This window comes from Biomphalaria glabrata, chromosome 9 (genome assembly GCF_947242115.1).
Source record: "Biomphalaria glabrata chromosome 9, xgBioGlab47.1, whole genome shotgun sequence".
NCBI lineage: Eukaryota > Metazoa > Mollusca > Gastropoda > Planorbidae > Biomphalaria > Biomphalaria glabrata.
Window position 1 is genome coordinate 32,963,923 of NC_074719.1, and position 25,982 is coordinate 32,989,904.

At 35.1% G+C, this 25,982-nt stretch overlaps 1 protein-coding gene across 5 annotated transcripts in view; it reads right to left on the reverse strand.

Annotated features, from left to right (window-relative positions):
* LOC106053324 (complement C3-like) overlaps nt 1–25,982 on the reverse strand; it is an 86,816-nt gene that overhangs the window by 4,419 nt on the left and 56,415 nt on the right. For all 5 annotated transcript variants that reach the window (XM_056039902.1, XM_056039905.1, XM_056039906.1 and 2 more), the window contains 16 exons: nt 25,501–25,573; nt 22,202–22,358; nt 21,042–21,116; nt 19,924–20,104; nt 18,259–18,461; nt 15,319–15,495; nt 11,018–11,181; nt 10,155–10,268; nt 9,114–9,179; nt 8,829–8,916; nt 8,038–8,112; nt 7,487–7,592; nt 5,787–5,894; nt 4,524–4,607; nt 3,624–3,707; nt 2,111–2,255 (listed from right to left, as the gene is read on the reverse strand). In XM_056039902.1, coding sequence (XP_055895877.1) covers nt 2,111–2,255; nt 3,624–3,707; nt 4,524–4,607; nt 5,787–5,894; nt 7,487–7,592; nt 8,038–8,112; nt 8,829–8,916; nt 9,114–9,179; nt 10,155–10,268; nt 11,018–11,181; nt 15,319–15,495; nt 18,259–18,461; nt 19,924–20,104; nt 21,042–21,116; nt 22,202–22,358; nt 25,501–25,573 — 1,900 coding nt within the window. The remainder of the gene's footprint in view (nt 1–2,110; nt 2,256–3,623; nt 3,708–4,523; nt 4,608–5,786; nt 5,895–7,486; nt 7,593–8,037; nt 8,113–8,828; nt 8,917–9,113; nt 9,180–10,154; nt 10,269–11,017; nt 11,182–15,318; nt 15,496–18,258; nt 18,462–19,923; nt 20,105–21,041; nt 21,117–22,201; nt 22,359–25,500; nt 25,574–25,982) is intronic.

Sequence of the window (25,982 nt, forward strand, 5' to 3'; positions counted from 1 at the left end):
TAACACTCCTCGTGCAAAGGTCCCTCGTCTTCGGCTTCAGGCTCCATTCGGCTTTCTTCACCACCATCAGGACCTCTCTCTCTCGTCTCAGTATCGGGCCAATCGCTTGTTGGTTTCAGACCTGGTCGATGACTTTCATCTTGCAAATGTCCATCAAAGTCAACGTCAGGCTGTCTTGGATTCTCTTGACCACCATCAGGGCTTTCCTCTCCAGTCTTGGCAGCTGGACCAACGTCAGGCTTCCTTGGATTCTCTTGACCACCATCAGAACTTCTCTCGCTGAGCTTAGCATCTGGACAAACGTCTGTAGGGTACAAGCTTCGCCGGTAGCTTCCATCATGTAAACGTCCCTCAGCAACTGGCTTGGAGGCAGACTCAGTGTTCTCTTGATCTGTCTTGTTGTTTGAGCTTCTCATATCAGGTACGTCGGCAGCACAAGCTTCTGTTGGACTATAGGCAGCTTCTCTTGTCTGTTTGTCTGTCTCTTTCGGCTCCCCAGATCTGTACTCCTTGTTTTCGGATTCACAGGCAGCACCATGTTCATCAGCATTGCCATTGTTACTGCTTATTGATTCACAGCATTGGGTGGGTAATAGTTCAATGTCCAACGATGGTGAATCTCCTTCATCTTTCAAGTCTCCTTGGTCGTACAAGGTTTCTTCCACCACGTCCATCGTTTTCACCACGGGGCTCGTCACTTCTTTCACTGAGGTACACATCTTTTTAATCTCTCTACAGAACTCCTCGGTGGACTTCTTCAATGTCATACTCATCTCGTCCAGTACAGAGTTCAAGAGCTCTCCCAAGTCTGGTGCGACTTCAAACAGATACGTGTCCGGATCTTCTTCTTCTTCCATTATGTCTTCCCGGAGGCGTGCTTGTAAGGTTTCCTTGTTTCCACATGTCTTCAGCCCTCGTTCACAGTTCGTACAGCAGTTTCAGACGAGCCATACTAGATCCGGTCCAATCCGATTCCGATCCGATCCCACTTCTGACACCAGTGTTACGAATCTCACTATCCAGGCTCTCTGCAAACTGCACCATACACCACCAACTTAAAGAACTTGACAACTCAGGGCTCCAAAGTAACGTAACACTTTAATAGTTGAAGAAATAACAGCCAATACTGTACAATTGGCAGCACGTAACACAAGACCGTACAAATACCTCTTCGATAACACCGTTCCGCCGTATCAACTCTTGCACTGGCCTCTCCGTCTCGTTCCGGGCTTTCACTGGGTTCAACAGTTCAGGACTGACTTCACACACTAGGCTCGTTGTGTCGGACTCGATCACAGACCAAGATCAAGACGCCGTTCGTCTCAACTGTACTTGATAGTACTCCGCACTGAACCGTCGTAATGCTCCGTACAGAACCACACCGCTGAACTGTGCTGTAGTCGACCGGACTGTAGTGAACCGGGCTCTGAACCCCTGCCGTGAACCTTGCTGTATTGAGCCCCTTTTCTCGACTGTCTTGACTGCGACACCTCCGTTCTTTATATAGGGTCCCTACTGGCCTTCTCGAACCGGACAGAACGCCGCTCGACGTTTCTAGGTGGTCATATGACTACAACTCTCGTGACGCTCATGAGCTCTGTTCATGATGGCGATCCTTCCCGAACCGTCCTGTTGATACTCGACTCGGTTGACTGTCGGAGCTCGTCACGGTTGACCGCTCGTCTAGCGCTGGCCTGGGGCGAATTGCGTCGCTGACTACACTCATACCACTACCCCCATCTGTGCCACCACCAAGTTTATAACAATATTTTTGAAACAACAGGCCGGTATCTTAGCACACACCCTTGAAAATGTTATTTTTAAAGTTTTTTTTTTATATTCTAAAGGTATTAAAAGTCTCTATTTTTTTCTAAATTGATATATCATTCTATTTTTCAAAATTATTTATTTTTTAGTATTAGATCTAGCATTTTTACTTTTGGAAATTTTTAGACAAAAATATTCGTTATTTAGCGTTGCCCTCTTTGGTTAAGGTATGAGACTGACTTCTCCAACTGAAACTTGGTATTACTTATAATGTGACATTGTGCTATTAGTGTTAGTATTTATAATATGACTAATATATTACAGTAAAGGTCAGTTTACTTACACTGTCTCTCCCCTTCTATCAACCAATCTCTCCACATCTTTAGACAGCATGTAGAAATCTTCATCTCTGTAATTGTTGACCAAGCATGAACAGGAGCTTGGAGACATCATTTTGATTGTGTCCCCTGCTTCCAGTTTGTGGCTACCTGAAGAGAGAGTGTCAAGAAATCAAATCAAGATTTAAATCACACAAAAGTCTTAATGCAAACCATAACTTAAAATTCCTAAATTAAACATGACCTCACCTAATCTAAGTTAACGTTCTTCTAATTCTAATGTTTATAATATAGTTGGCCTCCTTCAGTTGTAGAATGACTATGGTTCATCGCAAACAAATTTTCATGTGACTGTATAGCCCTATTTTGGAGAGACACTCTTGACCCCATATATCACAGGTTAAGGTGGCTTTTGCTTGGTGATAAAAGAGCCAGCCATTTTTCGTATGGCACGCTTTTTTTCCAGAGCTGAGGTCCATATTTTTTCACTGTCCATAGCTTTCTTGGTCATCATCTCTCTCCATCTAGTGCAGTCTAGGGCTATGTCCTCCCAATGGTCAGTATCAATGTTAACTGTTTTTAAGTCCCGTTTTATTACCACATAATGCCAGGCTTCTCTAAACCCATAGTTTTGGAAGCCACTTTTTATCTTAATATCTTTTAGATATATTTTTGGTTCACAAAGTTTCAATGAATTGAGTTCAAGCACTCCAATAATTGTAGAGGAATTAGAGGCTTAAAAAAAAAAAGTGATAGGGAGATAAGAAACATAAGCTTATTAGTCCACATGATTAGATTTAGTTATTTATAATTAGATTTATTTGCTGTATTGATAAATCTAAAAGCAAATTTTTTTTTCTACTCAACATTTTTCCATTTTAAGACAATATCTACAGCTTTATGTGACATTTAATTCTTGACTAGAAACATTCTACCATTGTAGATTTAAATCTCAAAAGGATTTTTAAATGAAAATGGCATTTCAGTTATTTCAATTACACAGTGTATGGGCAACTAATTCAATAGGACAAGTCAACAAGCTATAATTCTGGTAGTTACAATAATAGCATAAATAGAATTAAAATATTTTTCCGGTTAGCTGGAAAACAAATCAAGTGAGAAATTGTAAAGAGAAAACAACTAATGCTTAAGTGTAAAACTTCTTTGACTTGTTTTAATATTTTTATTTGACAATATAAGGGGATTTAAAATCACATAATGAGACGTAACTATAATAAATATAATTTTCAGCTCAAGGAAATTCTAGTTAATAATAAAAATATGTATAACTTAAAAAGATATTTTATTTGTAAAGATTCTGAATTATCTTATATTAAAAAAATATATTCTTATTTCTTAGATAAATAAAAAAATAAACATTTAATAAAACCATACCTAATGCCAAGAGCCTAATAAAGATAGAACAAATTTTCTATCATAAGAAGTCTATAACTAAAATGCATCACTACAGTAGCAGTGTTACTGTGTGGCTGAAATGAGGAGAGTACTTGGACTCACCAGTCTTGTTGAGAGACAAAACTCTAGCATCTATCTCCATCCAGTGAATTTTGTCTTGTACATCTCCAAGACGCAGCTGGTAGGCTAGACAAAAGTGATTGAAGTAATAAAGAAGAAATTATTCACCATAAGAAAAAAAAATTTTGCTTCCAGCTATTGTTAGGGATTAAAAGTCAGAACATTGTAACCCAAATCCTTAAAAGTCAGAGGGTTCTAAATTACAAAGCTTATATCAACTCAAGAAACTTGACTTGAGTGTTAAGGTGGTATAAGTTGAATTAGTCCCCTATATTGTTTGTAGAAAGAAAAGTTTGTAAATAACTATAATAAATAACTTTTTTCATAAGCATCTCCCTGGCTGGCAGAGTGGTGACTGTATTGGTTTGAGAAAGTCTTATCCCTCAAGTTAAAATTCAGGTCGCTCACTTTTTTTCCCCCAATACATTTAAAAAGCTATTACCCACCTTTATCCCCCTACCTCTGGTCCAGACAAGTAATTCATAGCATATTCAGAAAGCTATAAGCTTGAAATTGTGATAAACAAAAACAATTAGGAATATTTCTAATCACAAAGATTTATTATTGCTAGTCTAGATCTATTACAAATGTAAGTACATGACTGGTCCAAACTAATTGATACAATTATACTTGATATAAGCTTTTTTTTTTTTTTTTTTAAAGTATTTTTTTGTACTTTGCTTGTTTTGTAACCCTGAATCAAATGACCCAGTATATGTGTATAGAATGAACATCTTAAAGAGTCTAGCTTCTATGCTTGTCAAATTAAAAATTTGGTGGCAGTATATATAACATATTGTTATGTTTTACATTATAATGCTGAAAGAGGGGAGACAATAGAAGACACTCTTGTTGAAATTATCTCCCCTAGTAAACACTGACCTATTTCTTTTTTGCAGACAAGTTTTTTAGTTTTATCAAGATCAAGTTCATTGGCGTGTGTTGGTCGACATTTGCTGCACAAACCTGAAATAATCAAATGGAAGCTAAAGTGACACAATGGAAACATGACTTGAAAACTTCAATAAACCAGAAGATGCAAGTAGTAATACTTTCAGTGCAAACTGTATTTTCTTTGTTTTCTAATTCTAGTCTGAGCCTGTAAATCTAATATCTACTACTCAATGATAAAGAAGCTAATTTTCCGTCAAAAGATGGATTGCTTTAGAGCATTTACTGTAACTTGCTGTCGTCATCGAGAAGTACATAGAAGTCAAACTCATAAAGCGCTGGTTGTGAACGTGTATGTGTTTCGTGAGTGAATGTTGTTCGAATTTTTTCATCCATATTGTTTTTGTAAAGTAGTTACGCTGAGGTTGTCAATTGTAGTCAAACTGAATTTCCATTTGATTGGATCAATAAAATTATCTTATCTTATCTTGACTGTCTGAGTGGGATTTACAGCTTGGGAATTGAGTTCAAATCCTGCCTCCAGTTGTTTGCTGAGCACTCTAAGGCAACATGAGTTGAGTTGAGTCTGCTGAGCACTCAAAGGCAACATGAGTTGAGTTGAGTTTGCTGAGCACTCAAAGGCAACATGAGTTGAGTTGTGTTTGCTGAGCACTTAAAGGCAACATGAGTTGAGTTGTGTTTGCTGAGCACTTAAAGGCAACATGAGTTGAGTTGTGTTTGCTGAGCACTCAAAGGCAACATGAGTTGAGTTGTGTTTGCTGAGCACTCAAAGGCTACATGAGTTGAGTTGTGTTTGTTGAGTACTCAAAGGCAAGATGAGTTGCTGAGCACTCAAAGGCAACATGAGTTGAGTTGTGTTTGCTGAGCACTCAAAGGCAACACGGAAACCTTCTCCCCACTGGTTCACATAAGAGACTGCTTCTGAGTTCACTGAGCATGTGAATTTATGAAAGATGCACTCAAGATAAAAGCAATTCCAAAAAGTAATTTGTAGCCTTCAATAATGGAAAAATAGTGTGTGCTGTTAGGTGTCAAAACAAACTCCTTCCCTTGAAGGGGACATCCAGTTATTTCAGTTAAATCTTCAGTCTAATGAATTTTTTCTTGACATAGAAAAAAAATAAGGGAAAATGGTCCGATGAAGGGCAGACATAGATTTAGTGAGGTTATAACTGACAAGGTTAGATAGTCAACCAAACAATGAACTTTACATGTGAAAAGAATGAAGTTTACCTGAGTAACACCTGCACTCTCCTCTGTTGATGTGTGAGAAGTCAGCACAGAATACTTTGAGACTCTCTAGAGAGTCAGGAAGATGATATTCCAAAGTACAGGATGGAACTAGTCACAAAAAACACGGGAAAGAAATTCATTTTATTAGTTATTAATCCATTACTAATCTAAGATTTACTAAATTAGGTGGTATCTAAAAAGTATAGGGGATAAGTAATCTAGTGCTAAGATCTACATATTTGTTAAGTTTACAAAATCTATTTTATTTTACATGGGTCACTCAATAGGCCTACTTTTAAATGTATCTCTTTTAAGTTGAAAGTCACAGATTGTCAGTGCTAACCAAAAAAGGATGCAGGATGACCATGCAGTAGCATAAATATTTTGGTCTAGCGATCATTTAGATCCAGCTATCTATCTTTTAGGTTTAGATAACATTTAAGTCAAGCTAATTGTAGGTTTATCTAACATTTAAGTCAAGCTAATTGTAGGTTTATCTAACATTTAAGTCAAGCTAATTGTAGGTTTATCTAACATTTAAGTCAAGCTAATTGTAGGTTTATCTAACATTTAGTCTAGATAAGATTTGAATAGATGGCTGCCTGGTTCCCTTCACATTTGAACAAGTCACAAATAAGAAATACAAAACTTACACTGAATGTAAATGAAGTTTATAAATGTACTGACAGATACATATGAAATTTTATGTAGTGTTTTGATACCCATATTGAAACCCCCTACACTGTGGTTCCTGTGGGAGGGGGGGGGCTGCTGCTTCACCCACCATGTGGTGTGAAGTTTAGATTATCATCACAATGATCCTGAATAAACCCTACCCATATAGTCAACCCCTGTTGTAATACAGGAGGTTTGGGCTAGGATGTAAGGCATGTCCGAAATAAGTAAAAAAAAATATTTTTTTTTTAAATTTTGGTCTACCAAATATTTAGGTTCAGCCAACAGGTAGTTTTCAGAGCTTTTACTGATTAAAAATTTAAAAAAAGAAAAATATACAAGCCAAACGTTAAAATGCTTGCTTATTGAGCTAATTATGTGTAACTTAAATTTGAGCTGATATTATGATTTTAATGAGTCTAATGTGTTTGTTGAAGAAACAAAAGGGATTAAGTCATTGTAATGACCATATTAACAATCAGCCATTAAAACAAATATTAACATCATTACCAGCATGGATCGCTTGGCAATTAAGCTAGAGAACTTCATTTCCACACAACACAACCCATAGTAGTAGGAAGTTCACTGTATCAATAACTATTTCATTCAAAGGAAACAAGGAGGCTACAAGGAGGGCTACAATAAAAAAGGCTACAAGGAAGGCTACAGCTACTCACCTGGATGACCAACTTGCTGACTACAATAAAAAGGCTACTAGGAAGGCTACTGCTACTCACCTGGATGACCAACTTGCTGACTACAATAAAGGCTACTAGGAAGGCTACTGCTACTCACCTGGATGACCAACTTGCTGACTACAATAAAGGCTACAGCTACTCACCTGGATGACCAACTTGCTGACTACAATAAAGGCTACTGCTACTCACCTGGATGACCAACTTGCTGACTACAATAAAGGCTACTGCTACTCACCTGGATGACCAACTTGCTGACTACAATAAAGGCTACTGCTACTCACCTGGATGACCAACTTGCTGACTACAATAAAGGCTACAGCTACTCACCTGGATGACCAACTTGCTGGATAATCAAAGCTGCTGGGACTTTCCTCTCAACCTCTTCATCATCTACAACTCTAAAGCCAAAACAAGAAGGACTCTCAGTGTCCACCTAGAGAGGTCAACAGGGTCAAATGTTTAGAAAAAAAAAAGACAACTAAATGTTCAACTTAAACTTTCTGTAGAATTTAATGCTATTCCACATTCACATATCACTGCTTTCATCCCCCCTCCCCCAAATTCCACTTGTGGTGAAGTTGAGTCCAATACAATCTTGACCACTGACTTTGTTTTTCTCTGTCATTTTTGTTTCTTTATTTCCTTTTTACTCTAGCCTCCAAGGAGTTATAATAATAACAGCAGCAATCTTTCACATTCCAAGATTTGGATACAATTCAGAATGTGAAAGAAACATGAAGACAAAAGACAAGAAAATAAAGGACTTGGTCCAATGTTTGGGGCAAGAAAGAAAGCAAGAGAGTGAATCACATTAAAGACTAGGGAACGATGCTTGTCATTAGGTTTGAATAATTTCAATAAAACACCAATTGACTGACCTTGCTTAACTGTATGACCAGTGTTTCAGTTCCTGCTTGAAACTCAACATGTAGAACATTGGGTCCAGACTTGATCTACAGAGAGAATGTGGAAATACTCTTATAATATAGGCAAAGTTTTTTAGTTTGGATTGAATGCAATTTTAAAGCTTATAATCTTACACATTACACAGTGCCATAGCAAAGCATAATGCATGTAAAACTTGCTTAACTGCTTGCAAGCAACAAGTGTTCATCATGGACATAGATAGATCTCTATATAATTATTGTCAAAAGCACCCAATATTTTTCTATGGCCACTTTGGAAAGAATTATTCTGTAGAATAATTATACTTATTTTTTATTTAGATTTGAAAATTTTAAATATATTAAAATCCAGAAGAAGGTTATCTTTGTGGAACAGATGTCATCTAATTGTTTAATAAACTAAAAACAAAAGTATCAGAAATATTTTTCATACAATTAATCTTTTTTTTTTTCCAGTATTTTTTTTATGTTTAAAAACATATTCTATTTTAGTATTTTTAAAAATGTCCTTTAAATTGGCTTCTATAATTTTAAATTGGTCTCTATAAATGGCTAGTGAAAATAGCACAGTGTAAAAATGCAGTTTTTAGGAAATAAATGAATCTAAGTTTTGTATTAGTGAAAAAATGATACTTTTTTAAAATTAATTTTTGAGTTCACATTGTAGTTCTGTTGTGAAGTTATTCCATTTTTTTAAATTAAAAAAAATACCTCATGTTATAGTTTTTTTTACACTAATCTTTAATTACATGAAACAGACTTACCAGCTCCAAGTCTGAAGCCACTGGTTTAAATCCAGACAACATGTCCATCTTGATATTGATAGGGACATTGCCTTCAGTACGAATGAATCTAAAGTTAGAGAGGAGATTATGAAACTCTTCAGTATTATTGACATCAAAATAAATAAAACAGAAACTGATGACAATGAAATATTCTTCTTAAATTAAAAAAACAACTTTCCAATTAGATATTTAGTTTTACCAGTACAGAGATCTTAAGGCTTTCAGCCGACCAGTTCTAAAACTGTAATAGTAGAAAACACTGACCTCAAGCATACGTGGAAACAGTAGACCTTTTTGCTGTGACTGCTACTTCTGACAGCTCTACTCTTGCTGCAATGGAGACATAAAAAAAATCAATTTATTGTTTCTTTTCAGAGAAAGTTTTGTAAACAGTGCAACAGTTACATAATAACATTGATATGAGGTACACTTATCCAAGAGATGCTGAAAAAAGACATATTTTGTAGGCCTAATGACTTTAATTTACAGTATCAGAAAGTAAACACTTGTTCAAAGCATTCTTGAATGGAAATGTACTTAAAGGACATTGAAATCTTTGAATAACTTATAGTTGAAATAACAGAGATAGTTCTACAATGAGACAAATGGTGAGCATTGATTTAAAAAAGAAAAGATAAAAAAGCACTTAACTGAGCAGCACTAATAAAATAAAAAACATGAAAAGTTGTCTGACTGGTAGAGTGCTAGGCTTCAGGATTCAAATCTCGGACTAGGATTTTGAACTTAAGGATTTCAAGGACACCTGTGAATCCATCTAGCTCTAATGGGTACCTGACATCAGTTGGGAAAGTAAAGGCAATTATTATGCTGGCCTCACACCTTTGTTAACTTTCTGCCATAGAAACAAAGGATCTTTATAGCATTGAGATCCCTAGGTCTGAAAGGAGTACTTCACTTAAATTCTAAGAAAAACATGGAGGTATAGAGGGAAAATTGATTTCTAAAAACTGTATTGTCATAAAGAATCAACAAAAAAATAAAAGTAGAAAGATTAGAACAAATCATAACAGTTACCACTAGAAGGGCTACAACTGTCCTGGTACATGGCAGAAAATAAATGGAATAGAAATGTATGTAAAATTCTTTCCAGATAAGAGCCTCGATTTTAACTTGAAGAGCATAAAAACATTTTTCATAATAAAGTTAAGACTAGTGAGAAACATTTTCCACTTATTTCAATTGTAGCATAGATTTGATCCAAATAGAGTTTCCCATGTTATGTACAGTCAAAACCAGAAAGAATCTGCTTCTGAGAAAAGAAATGTCTATCAAATATAAGACTACCTTAGGTTACTTCTGGCACGACCAATCCTAATGATGGGAGACACGTCACTAATTTCTTTACGAGATCTAAGGTTCGCTGGGCAGCCAATATTACAGTACTGGCAAAGTGGACTCCTGTCATAAGATGATTATAAATTAGTTAGTAAGCATATATTATTGTAAATATTATATATTAAATAATGTGTGCATAATTCAATGCAATTTGATATCAATGTTTACTTTTTTTTTTTTCAAGAAATAATCATAGAATCTAAAAGTAATACTTTCACAGAATAAATTCTATAAAGTTCTAAGTATTAATTAAGAATGAATGTTTTTAATTAGCAGCTAGTCAATTAATCCCAATATTGCAATCTTCAAACTAAGTAATGTGTATAGATGTTTTTAACTCTAAACGTTGATTACTCCTAGATGAAGACTTGCTTTGTTTTAAATAAAGAAATAATTAAAGTATAAACAAAACTATCCATGTGCTAATATGTTAATGTATAAAACCATAATTCCTAATGACAATGAAATGTGCAAAACTAACAATATATATATATATACATACACACACACACTAAATTTAAGTGATTTCAGTTAAAAGACATGAAACCAAAATTAACATTAGAAATTTAGTCCAAATATGACTAACAAAAAGATCTTCTGATGAGCTTTAAAACAAGATGAGATGTGTCTTTATCTCTTGGTAAATTGACAGATTAATAATTCTTGTCAATAATAATTTTAAAAGAACATATTTTTGTTTGTTTCTGAAAATGTTTCAACTTTTTAACTCCTTTAAAACACAGGCTTTGTCAGACATCTACACATTCACTCAAGCAAATAGCCTAAATTAAAAAAAAAAAAAAACCACTTGCGTATTAACAGAAGAAGGCATATATTGTATTGGCTTGATCTCAACAGTCACATTGTAGTGGCACTGAAGGTTCTTCTCAATGGGAATGTTGTATTCTACATTCACATGCATCTGACCCAGACCTTGACCTTCAGTAAATACCTCTAGAACTTGTCCGACTGGAACCTGTAACAAGTGAGCATAAACAGTGAGAAAGAAAAGGGGGGGGGGGATTTATTTACAGCAACAACAGAACCTTTGTTTTCAACAACACATCTATATATATAATTCTCTTCATGGCTCAAGAGTTTAGACAAGAAGTAAAGATCACTCTTTTATTTCTGCAAGTCGGACTAGAGTTACCAAACAAAAAAGAAAAGAAAAAGTAGTATTCACCCTTCACAAAATAGCAGGTACGAAATTAAACGTTGTGACCAAGAATTCATGGAAAGATCACTCTTTTTTATTTCTACCCCATGTAGTTTTAGCAGCAAAAAAAAAGAGGGGGGGGGGGGGAGAGAGAACATGTTATCTACTCTGTATTCACCTGTCACTAAATAGCAGGGCTGGACTTAACCTTTGTGGGGCCCTATGCGAAACATGATTTATTGGGACCAAGTCTGGGTAGGGATAGGGATAATAAGTGAAATTTAAGAGTTAGTATTAGAAAATAAATTCATCTTTGCATTTTATTCATTCTTTATTATGTACAGAATTACTTTACAAGCCTTGCATGTAGAGAAGTCATAAAATATATCATAAGAATTTTATTTCTTACATAGATCAGGCTCAATAGCAAAAATTACCAAATGTTTCAATCTATCTACAAGAATTGTTGACCCAAGTAATTCTTCATTAATTTTAGGTGCAAGAAGCTTCTTTCACTAGATTCCACAACTATGGGTATTGCATAATGCCGTTTTTTTTTATTGCACATAGGATTGGCATGAACAACTCCGATTGATGGACTTGGACTTTGCTGATGATGTTGCACTACTCGGGGCTACAAATAAATGCATTTAAGAAATGACGGAGAGCCTAGACAGAGAGGCACCCAAAATTGGCCTCCGCATAAACTTGGATAAGACTAAAATTATGCGAGTGGGATATAAGGCAAAGGGTGTCCCCGTCAGACTTGGCGAGTCAAAGCTTGAAGAGCTGGACAAGTTCACGTACCTTGGCAGCATCATAACAAATGATGGAGATGCTTACCATGATGTAGCGTGCCGAATAGGAAAGGCAGGGAGCATTTTCCAAAGGCTGCAGCCTATTTGGACTAGCCAAGCCATTGGACTCGAGACAAAAATACACCTTCTCAACACAATCGTCATTCCAACTGCTACATATGCATGTGAGACGTGGAAGTCATCTGTCAAAATTGAGAAAAGACTAAATGTGGCTCAACAGAGATGGCTGAGACGGATTTTGGGAGTCAGTTACACAGACCGGATCTCAAACAAGGAAATCCTTTGCCGAACTGGGAGTCGAACACTTAGTGAGGTTGTGACTGAGCGTCGCATGAGGTTTGCGGGACATGTTCTACGTCAAAATGAATTACGCACACCAAGAGTTGCGATAACATGGAAGCCAAAACGAGGAAAGCGCAAACAGGGACGTCCTCGTATTACCTGGCGACACACCTTCATGGAGGACCTCAGAACAGTGGACACCAGATGGGAAGAGGCTTCAGACATTGCCAGTGACAGATCATTATGGAGACAGCTTGCCGCCCAATGCGCCGAACGGCGCGGGAGGACCTAAGTCTAAGTAAGTAAGGATTGGCATTTTCCATATTGAATGACACCCCAAAATGACAATTTTTGTCTATATATTTCAGGAGATTTGTATGAATTTTCAAAAGATTTTAATAATTTCTTGATATTTCCAGGACTTTTTCGTATCTTTTTGCAATCTATCTATCTATATATATAATTCTCTTCATGGCTCAAGAGTTTGGACACCAAGTAATGGAAAGATCATTCTTTTATTTCTGTAAGTCAGACAGACCAGACTTAACCCACGTAATTTTAAAGGCAAAAAAAAAAAGGGGGGGGGGGGAAGAACAAGTAGTATTCACCCGACACTAAATAGCATTGTGACTAAGAAGTCATGTAAAGAGAACAAGTAATCTACTCTGTATTCACCCATCACTAAATAGTAGGCATGGACTTAACCATTGTGGGGCCCTATGTGAAATGGATTTCACGGGGCCAAGTTTGGGTATTGATACTGATAATAAGTGATAAGAGTTTGTATTAGAAAAAAATTCGTCTTTGCATTTTATTCATTCCTTACTACATACAAAATTACTTTACGAGCCTTGCGTGTAGCAAAGTCATACAGTATATCATAACAATTCTGTTTCATACATAGAACATGGGTATTGCATAATGCTGTTTTTTTATCATGCATAGGATTGGCGTTTTCCATATTGAATGGCACCCTAAAATGACATTTTTTTTCTATATATTTCAGGAGATGTTTATGAGTTTTTAAAAGATTTTAATAATTTCCGAAGATTTCCAGGCCTTTTTCATATATTTTGCAATTTCAGGAGATTTCCAGGAGCTCCTGGTAAATTGACAGGAGGCTGCGGGAAATCTGTTATAAGTTATAAAATGGTTTAATTTAATAATTTATATACCTAGAATTAGTGCGGGTCCTATGAAAGTGCAGGGCCCACTGCAGTCGCATAAGTTGCAGTGGCCTAAGGCCGGCCCTGCAAAATAGTGGTGCCGTGGGTCGACTAGTAAGTCTATATTCCTACCAACAAGGAGCAATACGATAAATGTATTTATAGCCACCAAAGATACATTTTTGTAACATAAATTTGTAACAAAATTGTAACAGCAATAATGAAGAGTCATTTACCCACTGGACAAATAAATTAGAGGATGGAAAAATACTAAAATATTAAGTAACTCATAGCAGCCAAATTATATTTGAAGTGGTTTCTATACAGAATTGTTACACATTCTCTACTGTGTATAGTCAGCTAGTCATTCACAACTCAACTTGTTTAGTTTTCATGGCAAAATTACTGCTCAATTCTAGACAATAGTGTCACAACTGCCTTTACAATCCAATGTGAACTTGAACTTACAACTAATTTCAACACTTAAAAACTAGACTCTGAAGCAGTGTTTCTCAAAAATATAATGCATATGCTCGCCAAGCTGAAAGTCTTGGGTAGAGCAGTGTAAGAACAGAACATTCTAAGCTTCAGAAATGCATTCTCCTGGTTTCTACAATGCACTATTTCTCATAGAAGGAAGCGTGCAGTTGAATCATACCAGATGCACTGATACTGAAATATGAGAGACATTTGCAGCACCAAAAGATGTAAATTTGTAATGAGCATGATTGTTGTAAGATCATCCCTGTGTTCAACAAGAGTCCTGATTTGTTCATCAAGAGAAGGCTGCTACCTCAATCAAGAGAAATTAGAATTTCTGAACTAAGAAAGATGTATAGACATTCAAATAGCATTGATAAAAATGTATTGAAATGTCTTCTTCAAAAGAATGTTTTAAATTGATCCCGATGCAGATACCTCTAACAAAAACATGATCAATCAAACTTGAAAATTGTAACGATTTCTGATAATATTTAATTAATTTTTTTAAAAGCTTCTATTAGCTCACTCTGTCTGCACAAATTTCCTACACATTATTTCTGACACTTCCCATTTTTGGATCAAGTTGGAACTTACGAAAATTTATTTATTATCCCCTAACAATAATGAATCAACCCAAAAATTGACCAATTATTATACTTATATATACTAGCTAAGGGGACATAAGCCTTGTGTAGAGAATTAGGTTGCCACCTAAATGTTTGAAACTAACAATAGATAACTATCAAACCTTCCATTTTCATAAGCACTTATCTAGCTCAGTGACAATCGTGTCAATCTTTCATTAAAGAGGCTTGAGCCCTCAAGTTAGAATTCAAGTAGAGAAACTTTAAAAAAAAAATGGCTGAGTACAATTACAAAGATTACACTTAATAGAAGCATTAGAAATGTATTTTTATATATACTTGATATTAATATTGAAAAATGGATTAATAACTACAATGCAAATTCAACTAATTTTGTGGTCCTGAAAAATGGATAAATAATGTGATGCAAATTTAACTAAATTTGTGGTCCTGAAAAAATAGACCTTCTTTTCTACTCCGTGTCAACAATTCATTTGATAAATACTGCTGTAAATTCAACTGAAAAGCTATGTAATCATTGATCAAATCAACTAGATTATTTACTGTAATCTGTTATGGCCTTGAAAAAATAGACCATCTTTGCTACTTCTTGTCACTCACATTTTTGACAGATGCTGGGCTTGTGGCATTTTCCTCAGTGAACTTGAAAGAATGCAGGTGGTTGCGGCTACGTGTTATGTCAGATGTGATGTTACCACGAAGAAAGACAGCATTGCCAGAGAGGACATATCTCTTCTGGCTATACTTGGTGAGAGCTTGAATGGCTACAGTGCTATCCTGATGATAAAACAAGTAAATTAATAAAAAATTGTTTTCAAAGACTATTTCTCCTTTATCAAGCTGATGCCTTTTTGTAAGAGAAATTATTTTGCTCTTATTATATAATGAATGCTAGATAAAATTGTTTACAACGCCCTAATTCCCAAATTCAACTACAAAAATGTGTCTAATTGCTCAGGAAGAATGGTAATGATAAATAGTACAATCTAGAGTTAATGGTAGAAGACTGTTCACATTTTTTATCGAGACAAGAATTATGAGGAAAAAAGTCTAAGCACTTAAGACTGAAATATGATAATAATAATAATAATTATAAATAATTATTTTGATACTTTCCAAAAGTCAATGTGGCTTTAGGCAGTGTAAAGGTATGGTAAACATGATTTTTGCAGTCTGTTAGCTTCAGGATAAATGCAAAGCAAAAATCAAATCTAATTGCTCATTCATAGATTAGACCAATGATAAAATCAGACGTGAGGATCTTACGCAAATCACGTCCTAATTTGGCTGCCCAGATCAAATCATAACAATCATGTGCCAATTTTATGAAAACATGCAAGCAAGAGTCCAAGCATATGAGAATATTCTAGGCTCTGTTTTATCTCAAATAGTGTGAAGCAAGGCTGATTGCTGGCTCTATTTAGCTAAATGTTCACTGCTGTGTTGAAAGAGGCCTTTTGTGAAGAAAGCAATGGAGTAAACATATGGTATGGCATTGATAAATGTCTATTCAACACTCAAAAACATAAGCCAAAGATCTAATTCAAATATGACTGCATCGAAGATCAGCTTTTCGCAGATGTCTAACTGCCTCATATGAAGAGGATCTTCAAAAGAACTTGTCCTTCTTCGCCAAAAATGTTGGCCTCACCATCAATGCAAAAAAAAACAAGTGCTACATCAACATCCTCCAAAGAAAACTGACACAGAACCAGACATTCTTATAGATGGCCAAAACTAGAAAATGTAAAAAAAAGTTTGTCTATTATTTGTCTAATACCATATCAGTAAATGCCATAATACCATATCAGTAAATGCCATAATATATATATGGCTCCTTCTGTCTCGTAAGACAATGGATGCACCCAGATGAGTCACTGGCTTTGGTTACGTCTTGAGACGGGGCAGAATCTGGAGTGGCTGATCAAGCCAATTCTGGATCAGCAGAGTTTGCCACAGTTCGAGCATTTATATTCAACTGTCCTAGGGCTCACTGACAGGGCAGCTTTCTTTTTCTTTCTCTTGACCGATGCAGCTTCATTTCTTTTGCATTCAGCTAAATTCGTACCAGCACGTACACTCTGTCTCCATGCTGTCTGGTCTTTGGCCATCTCCTCCCACATACTTTGGTCGATGCCCATGGCTCTCATGTCTCGCTTGCAGACATCTCTGTAAGTTAATCTTCGGCTGCCCTTGGGTCTGGCTCCCTCTGCTAGCTCAGCGTACAGGATGTCTTTAGGGATTCTTCCATCTGGCATGCGAGTGACATGACCGAGCCAGCGTTGTCTTCTCTGTTGAAGGAGAGCAAAGATGCTGTGCATGTTGGCCCTTGTCAAAACTTCCTGGTTGGTGATACGATCCCTCCAGGAGATGCACATTATGCGTCGCAGGCAGCGTAGGTGAAAGTTATTTAATCTGTGCTCTTGATGCATGTAAGTTGCCCAGCTCTCACTGCCATAGAGAAGTGTGCTCAGAATGCAGGCATTGTAGACAAGGATTTTTGTTGCCGTGGTAAATTTGGTATTTTCCCACACACGCTTACAGAGTTTTGCCATTGCTGCAGAAGCCTTCCCTATTCTTTTGGTCAACTCAGTGTCTAAGTTTAGGTTGCTGGCTATTGTTGTTCCCAAGTATGTGAATTCCTGCACCACCGTAAGTGTGTGATTTCCAATGTGTATCACTGGTATTTCTGCAACATCTTGTGCCATGATTTCAGTCTTGGAGAGGCTAATTGTGAGGCCAAACTCTTGCCATAATACCATATCAGTAAATGCCATAATACCATATCATAAATACCAAACTAGATTTCAAGGCAGACTTTCATGTTGCACATGCCATTGCAGATTTTTGGCAGACCAGACTTCCGTGTTGCACATGCCATTGCTGCTTTTTGGCAGACTTCAAGAACAAGTATGGTCACAAAGAGGACTCAGCATATCTATAAAACTAAAAATCTACAATGCTGTAGTCCTCCCTTCACTATTATATACCCGGTACTTCAAAGTCCTGACCTTATACTCCCATCAGATCAAAAAGCTTAACTCCTTTCACCTATGCTAAGAAAAAGTCTTCAGGTGAATTGGTTTGACCACATTTCAGACATTAAAATATTACAGCTGTCACAGATGTGCAATATCCACGCCACAGAAAAAAAGTCCTAATTAGGATGGACAGGACATGTGTTCAGTCTACTTATAAATCACCTCTCAGGGGGTGGTCAAAACAAGCATTGTAAAGACACCCTTAAGAGCTCCCTCAAGGAAAGTGAGATTGACATCATTAATGGCTTGGAAATGCTAGGTCAATGATGTAAAGCAGTGTGTGTGTGAGCTTCAGTGTGTTAGTTTCAAGCTATGAGACAATGAGGTCAGCCATCAGCAAAGAATGTAGATTACACAAAAAAAAAAGCTGAGAAGCAGTCATACCTGAAGTAGACCCCATCTACCAATGCCATTATTTCATCTGCTTAAATCTTGAAAGGGGCTTTAAAATAACAATCTTGTACTTTTATTTTTCAAAATATAGTCAAAACAAAATTACCATAGCACCAATGAATGCTCCACTTGGGTTTCTCTGTGCCACCAGCCAGTCTGCAATGGCTTCTTCTTTGATCATACTATGGTCCAGGAACACCAGGAGAGCATAAGATGTAGCTTCAATTGCAGCAGCTGTGGCCCCTTGATGGTACCATATAGGTTGCCTAGGTGGATTATCTATAACAGAATCTGACCAATAAAGACGACCTGTGGGAGGAAGAATACTGTTTTCATTCTTGCCTTTCTTTTTATTGCTGTTCAAATCTAGTCTTTTCTTTTTCATGTACTTTTATCCATGACCATGTCACATACTGAAGGTTGGTCAAAGTGTCAGTATTTAACCAGTCAAGGAACTATGACTTCTTTTATACTGCCCTAACCCCAACCCTACCCATGCACTTTTTATTATTACTTTGTACTTCATGACAGACAGAACTAAAGACAAAAATATAGGGGAAAGGGGGAGAGGGAGGATCAAGTAGAGAAAAAAAAAAGTCTATGAGAAGAGAGAAAAAACTTGAGCTCCAGCCGTGAGAAAACAAGTTTTATGAGACAGAAATTTATTACAACTGGATGAGCTCATAATCATTTGAGCTAGCCAGGAAAACCAGTGAGTTGGCAGAATTTAGGTCATTGGTTAATATGCATGACTAAATGCATGACGCGGAGGACGTAATCATCATCTTTTTTGAAGTAACGTCTGTATCATATAAGATATAAGATATTTGAGTTAGGACGTTACTTCTGAAATAAAGATTATTTCGTCCTAGCTCAAAACTCCTTCAGGACAACAGGGGATGGCAGCTGGCAAGGTTTGAATTTGGGACCATCATGATGGCAGTCCAAAACACATACTACTAGACCAGGCAGCCATACTTTATTAGATGTATAGTCTCTAAGACTAAGACTAAGACTGCTTTAATGATCCTAACGGAAATTTGTTGTGATTACAAGGACTTGTTTCTCATATAAAGACAACACAACAGAAAAATACACATAAATACAACAGACAACATAAAGAGTTCATTCAGTGACTACACACAGGTATCTTGGTGCATTTCATGTTCCCTGATCAATGAGTGGCGGTGATATAGTCTGACCTAGTGAGGTACGAACGAGTTTTTGTACCGCTCTGTTCTTGTTTTGATTGACAGCAGTCGCCCACTTCGCGAAGACCTGGCGTAGTTCTGATGGAGAGGGTGGCCGTTGTCTTCCAAGATGTTTTCGATTTTTCTTAGGCACGTTTGTTCAAAAAAGTTTCTTTAAATCTGGTAATGTTGTGAGTGTAATTTTTTATGCTTTTTTAATGATGTTTTCTAGACGTGTGTCTACCTCAGTCTGCACAAGGTTATGAACTCAAAGAGTGTCAATAGTTTAATCTTTAATCATTTAAAATGTAATGAGGGTGATTCAATAACTTACAATTTAATTAAAAGAATCTAACCTATTGAGTTAACTGTAACTCTAAATATTGTTTTCTCTTTGAGTTAGATTTTCTTTTTAAACATATCTCTTTTTAACAATAAAGATACACAATTTTTTTAAAGCATGAATTTGATCAACTAACTAAATTATTAGATGAGTAGAGCCAACCAGTACCTTAATTGGAAGGTCAACTCCCAGAAAAGATATTCCAGTTTTAAAAACTTGACAAAGTCAAATCACTTACTGAGTTTGTCTCTCTTCATAAACTCCTTTAACTTGGTGATGATTTGTGCAGTACTCTCAGAGTCTATTTCAAAAAGTTTCATAGCATAGGCAGCCTTGGCAAGTGCTAAGGAGTTGTTAATGTTGTCAATGTTGTTTTCAATAAATGTTACCAGACCCATAATCAATTCAGCAGCCTCTTGCTTTGAAATAAAATAAAAGTAACAATGAAAAATGAATTTCACAAAATGTGCTAAGAGCCTCTTTGTATTTGATAGAAAATTTCCTGAATTTTCTACACATGCAATGGTCAGAAAATGTATTCAATTGATTATTTTTTAAAATTAATTATGTTTTTGTTTATATGTCTCTTTGAAAATAAATAAGAAATTATGTAGGCCTAAAAGTTTATATACAACAGAAAGTAGATTATTATGCTAATTAAATATGTACTAACAGTTTGTAGAAAATAATTCTCAACATTTTATGTAGCCATTTTTTTAAACTGTACTTTTAATAATACAATAAATATTTGAGTTAAGTCCCAGAATATTAATAATGCAATAAATATTTGAGCTAAGTCCCAGAATATTAATAATGCAATAAATATTTGAGCTAAGTCCCAGAATATTAATAATGCAATAAATATTTGAGCTAAGTTCCAGAATATTAATAATGCAATAAATATTTGAGCTAAGTTCCACAATCTTAATAATGCAATAAATATTTGAGCTAAGTTCCAGAATATTAATAATGCAATAAATATTTGAGCTAAGTTCCACAATCTTAATAATGCAATAAATATTTGAGCTACGTCCCAGAATCATCATCACATTTTTATTGAGATAGTGTTTTTTATCTAACAACCATTAACCCCTAACTCTCAAAGAATTTCTCCCATAAAAAGTTATGTTAACTAAGTGATTAATCAATATGTTTTATTTTAGGCCCTATTAACAATAGTTCTCCTGGTTAAAAATTATAAACTAATTCTTCAGACAAATAATAAACTATATAAACTGTAATCAAAGTCTTTAAAACAATTCTTCATTAATAACAAGACAGATAATAACCTATATAAACTGATATCAAAGAAATAGCAATAGAATGACAGACATTACTCTTCAATTGATTATTTACCTCTTCATCCTTATTACATTCTAGCAATGAGATCATCACATCAGCTGCCAACATGATTTTGTACTGCAGTGATTCCTGCAGGAAATGAAAAATAAAAAGAAATAAGTTTTTGGTATAGCCTCTAACATTTTCCGAGGAAACAATTTAGTGCATTAATACAGCATTTCAACAATGTCTGGCACTAGAGGTAATAATTTAAAGTTTAAATACATTTTATATCAATGTCATTGCTATCAATACAAAAGAAAAATGACCAAAGTAGACATTTGAGGAAGTCCATGTACAGTTAACTGGCGGAGTTTAGGTCATTGGTTAATATACATGACTAAATGCATGACGGGTAGGACGTAATCATCTTCTTTTTTGAAGTAACGTCTGTAACATATAAGATAAGATAACTGCATGTGAGGGGCCTCAATTGTATAGCATCTAGAGTGCTGTTGAGTCCAGTCTGTTGAGCAAGTAAATGCAGTTGACCACAGCAAGCACTGTGTATATCACTCTTGCTATCTGTTGACCACTTCTTCTTCTTCTAACCAGCTTTATTGCTGCTGAGCTGTGAGCTCTTTTGCAGACTGTGCCAAGGAAAAATAGTGTGCTGTTTTCTTCAGTTGTTCAGCACTGCCATACAGGATTTTGGTTATGTTGGGCTGTAGTGGAAGTAGGGTCTGCCTAAGGTGGATTAGGAAGGGGCATTCAAAGAGGTTATGGTTTACGGTTTCATAAATAATCCATAAAGTGTTTTAATAGTCCACCATGTTTCAGGGTTATGCAAATATCTTCTTGTACAGTAACTAAAAACATACATATTATGTTTTTAAATTTTAAAGAAATGTTCTAGTCAAGACTTACATCCATGAATTAGGTAATGTCATATGTCCTGTTGTTAATGGGAATTTGTTTTTTGGGTAATATCAAGTTTATCTTTTTTATGTTCAACAGTTAAACTATATTTTATGTTACACTATTGGCTAGTAAAAAGACAAATGTGCTCTGCAATCACATTCCAATATCTAAAAATGTAATTCAATAGCCAAGTATTTCACTCTGTCAAAACTCCTCTTTGTCTGTTTAAAAAAAAAATCTATGTTAATTTTTTTAAAACTTTAAATTGTCAGTGTGTCTGACACATGAAATACTTAAAGTGGGAAAATCAAAACCTGGCTAAGTCTTGGGTCTGCTTCCTTCAAAGAGCCATCTTCCCTGCGCTGCCTCATGATCCAGTTAATAGCATTGTCTATCAGATTCTCCTTGTCAATGAAGGTCAGGTTTGCTTTTTCAATATGGCAGAGTATCTTCACGACAGAGGCAGTCAGCCTAATACAGTACATAATAGTTTAAGAAACTAACCTCATAAAGCAATAATATAGAACAATAAAAACAACACAAGACACAGATATTTTACAAAGAGAATTAGATGAATTACAGAAATGGGAATCAAATTGGAGCATGTCTTTCCACCCAGAAAAATGTCAGTTGTTAAGAGTAACAAAAAAACTAAAACAAATTAATTCCACTTATCTTATTCATGGCAAACCAGTAACACAGACTAAAAACGCAAAATACATAGGTGTTATAATAAATGAAAAACTGTCATGGAATCCACATATTGATGAAACTACAAAAAAATCAAACAAAGCATTAGGATTTATTAAAAGAAATTTCTATAAATCAAATAAGAACATAAAACTAAAATGTTATTTAACCTTGGTTAGGCCAATAATAGAATATGCATCCTCTGTTTGGGACCCCTCAACTCAAGAAAACATTAAGAAACTAGAACAGACACAAAATAGAGCAGTGCGATTCATAACAAACGAATATTCACATTTGACTAGAGTAACACCTTTAGTAAAATCACTAAATTTAGAAAGCCTTCAGGACAGAAGGCTCAAAAGTAAAGTAGCAATAATACATAAAACACTGAACCATAATCTTCAAATACAAAAACAAAATTTAATAAAATACTCTGAAAGACACAAAGATAAAGGCACATTCCTCGTCCCATATGCTAGGACAAATTTGTACAAATACTTCTTCTTCCCTAGTGCTATTAGAGCATGGAATGGGTTGCCTGAGCTAGCCAGGAAAACCAGTGACTTGGCAGAATTTAAGTCATTGGTTAATATGCATGACTAAATGCATGACGCGTAGGACGTAATCATCTTCTTTTTTGAAGTAACGTCTGTATTATATAAGATAAGATAAGATAATGTTATAATTATATCCCATCAGAAAGTCAGTCAAATTCATGTAAAAGAAAGGATTTGGTAAGATCATTAAAGAACAAGTACTCATCAACTGTGAAATGAGATATTTTACAACATGAATTTTATCTGTAGAGAAATAAAACAACTGATTTATAGCAGAATGCCATACTGAGATATTGAATCCCAGGACACCATTAACTTAAGAGAGAATCTTTATAAACAGCTGGCTGTGCTGTGAAATTCCGCACAGATGTACTAAGTATTCCCAATCCCTTTAGAGTCTTTTTCCTGCTTTAGTTTTAGTTGAAAATAAGTAAAAACAAGAACTTTGCAAAATGAAAGTCTTTAAAACAAATTAAACAGATAGAATTGAGTATGAGATCATGTACAAGATTCACAGATTATATGAGATCAATTGTATGAGATCAATTATATGAGTTCAATTGTATGAGATCAATTGTATGAGATCAATCGTATGAGTTCAATTGTATGAGATCATGTACAAGATTCACAGATTATATGAGATCAATTGTATGAGATCAATTATATGAGTTCAATTGTATGAGATCAATTGTATGAGATCAATCGTATGAGTTCAATTGTATGAGATCAATTGTATGAGATCAATCGTATGAGATCAATCGTATGAGATCAATTGTATGAGATCAATCATATGAGATCAATCGTATGAGATCAATTGTATGAGATCAATTGTATGAGATCAATTGTATGAGATCAATTATATGAGAGCAATTGTATGAGATCAATTGTATGAGATCAATTGTATGAGTTCAATTGTATGAGTTCAATTGTATAAGTTCAATTGTATGAGATCGATTGTATGAGATCAATTGTATGAGATCAATCGTATAAGATCAATCGTATGAGATCAATCATATGAGATCAATTGTATGAGATCAATCGTATGAGATCAATCGTATGAGATCAATCGTATGAGATCAATTGTATGAGATCAATTGTATGAGATCAATCGTATGAGATCAATTGTATGAGATCAATTGTATGAGATCAATTATATGAGATCAATTGTATGAGATCGATTGTATGAGTTCAAGTGTATGAGATCAATTGTATGAGATCAATTGTATGAGATCAATTGTATGAGATCAATTGTATGAGATCAATTGTTTGAGATCAATCGTATGAGATCAATTGTATGAGATCAATTGTGTGAGATCAATCGTATGAGATCAATTGTATGAGATCAATTGTATGAGATCAATTGTATGAGTTCAATTGTATGAGATCAATCGTATGAGATCAATCGTATGAGTTCAATTGTATGAGATCAATCGTATGAGATCAATCATATGAGATCAATCGTATGAGATCAATTATATGAGATCAATCATAAGAGATCAATCGTATGAGATCAATCATATGAGATCAATCATATGAGATCAATTATATGAGATCAATCGTATGAGATCAATTGTATGAGATCAATTGTATGAGATCAATTGTATGAGTTCAATTGTATGAGATCAATTGTATGAGATCAATCGTATGAGTTCAATTGTATGAGATCAATCGTATGAGATCAATCATATGAGATCAATTGTATGAGATCAATTGTATGAGATCAATCATATGAGATCAATCGTATGAGATCAATCGTATGAGATCAATCATATGAGATCAATCATATGAGATCAATCGTATGAGATCAATTGTATGAGTTCAATTGTAGGAGATCAATCGTATGAGATCAATCGTATGAGATCAATCGTATGAGATCAATCATATGAGATCAATCATATGAGATCAATCATATGAGATCAATCATATGAGATCAATCGTATGAGATCAATTGTATGAGTTCAATTGTAGGAGATCAATCGTATGAGATCAATCGTATGAGATCAATCATATGAGATCAATTATATGAGATCAATTGTATGAGATCAATTGTATGAGATCAATTATATGAGATCAATTGTATGAGATCAATTATATGAGATCATATGAGAAACTAGCAAGGTAAAAAAAAAGCTGGTTTTGGTAGTTAGTCGTGTTCGTCAAACATCCATCTAGAAAAAAAAAACTTAAATACTTAGGTTTTAGAATAGTGTATTGATTTGAGAGAGCAACAACACTCCAAGCTGCGAATCTCTGTAGCTAATTACTGACAGGAGCACTTTCTCCAGATAACAAATAGGACTAAAAAATAGCTAACATACTTGGTAGTTGAACCAAACTCTGTGAGTAGAAGTAAGTAGCTAACTCACCAGGTAGCTGGACTAGAGTCTGTATGTAAACTAAAAGCATTTTCCTTTCTGTAGTTCAACAGACGAGTTATTCCTGGAGAAAAATATTGTGTAAATATGAAGAAAATAAAATAGTTATTATGTTAATCAATCATTCATACTTGTTGTGACACGGTTACTGTGTGTGGTCAACCGTGACACACGGTCAAGTGTTGGGTATTGGAGAGTTAGGGGACTTGCAGGAAGTGATGAGTGTGTAAACAAGAAGAGAGTGGAGTTGGTTATCTGTAGATAATGTTAGCCTTGTAAATATGTTATGTTTGAATGCTGCAAAATAAAAGGCAGTTTATACTTAAAAGGATTGTTTCTTCACAGTACTGATTCCTAAGTAATCAAATATTAAAGCAAAGAAAAATACACAAACACAAATCATGAGATAGCATAACTACAACATTACAGAATTAAATTAAAGTCCTTTGTTTTTTTGTTCTGCTTAAGTTTCT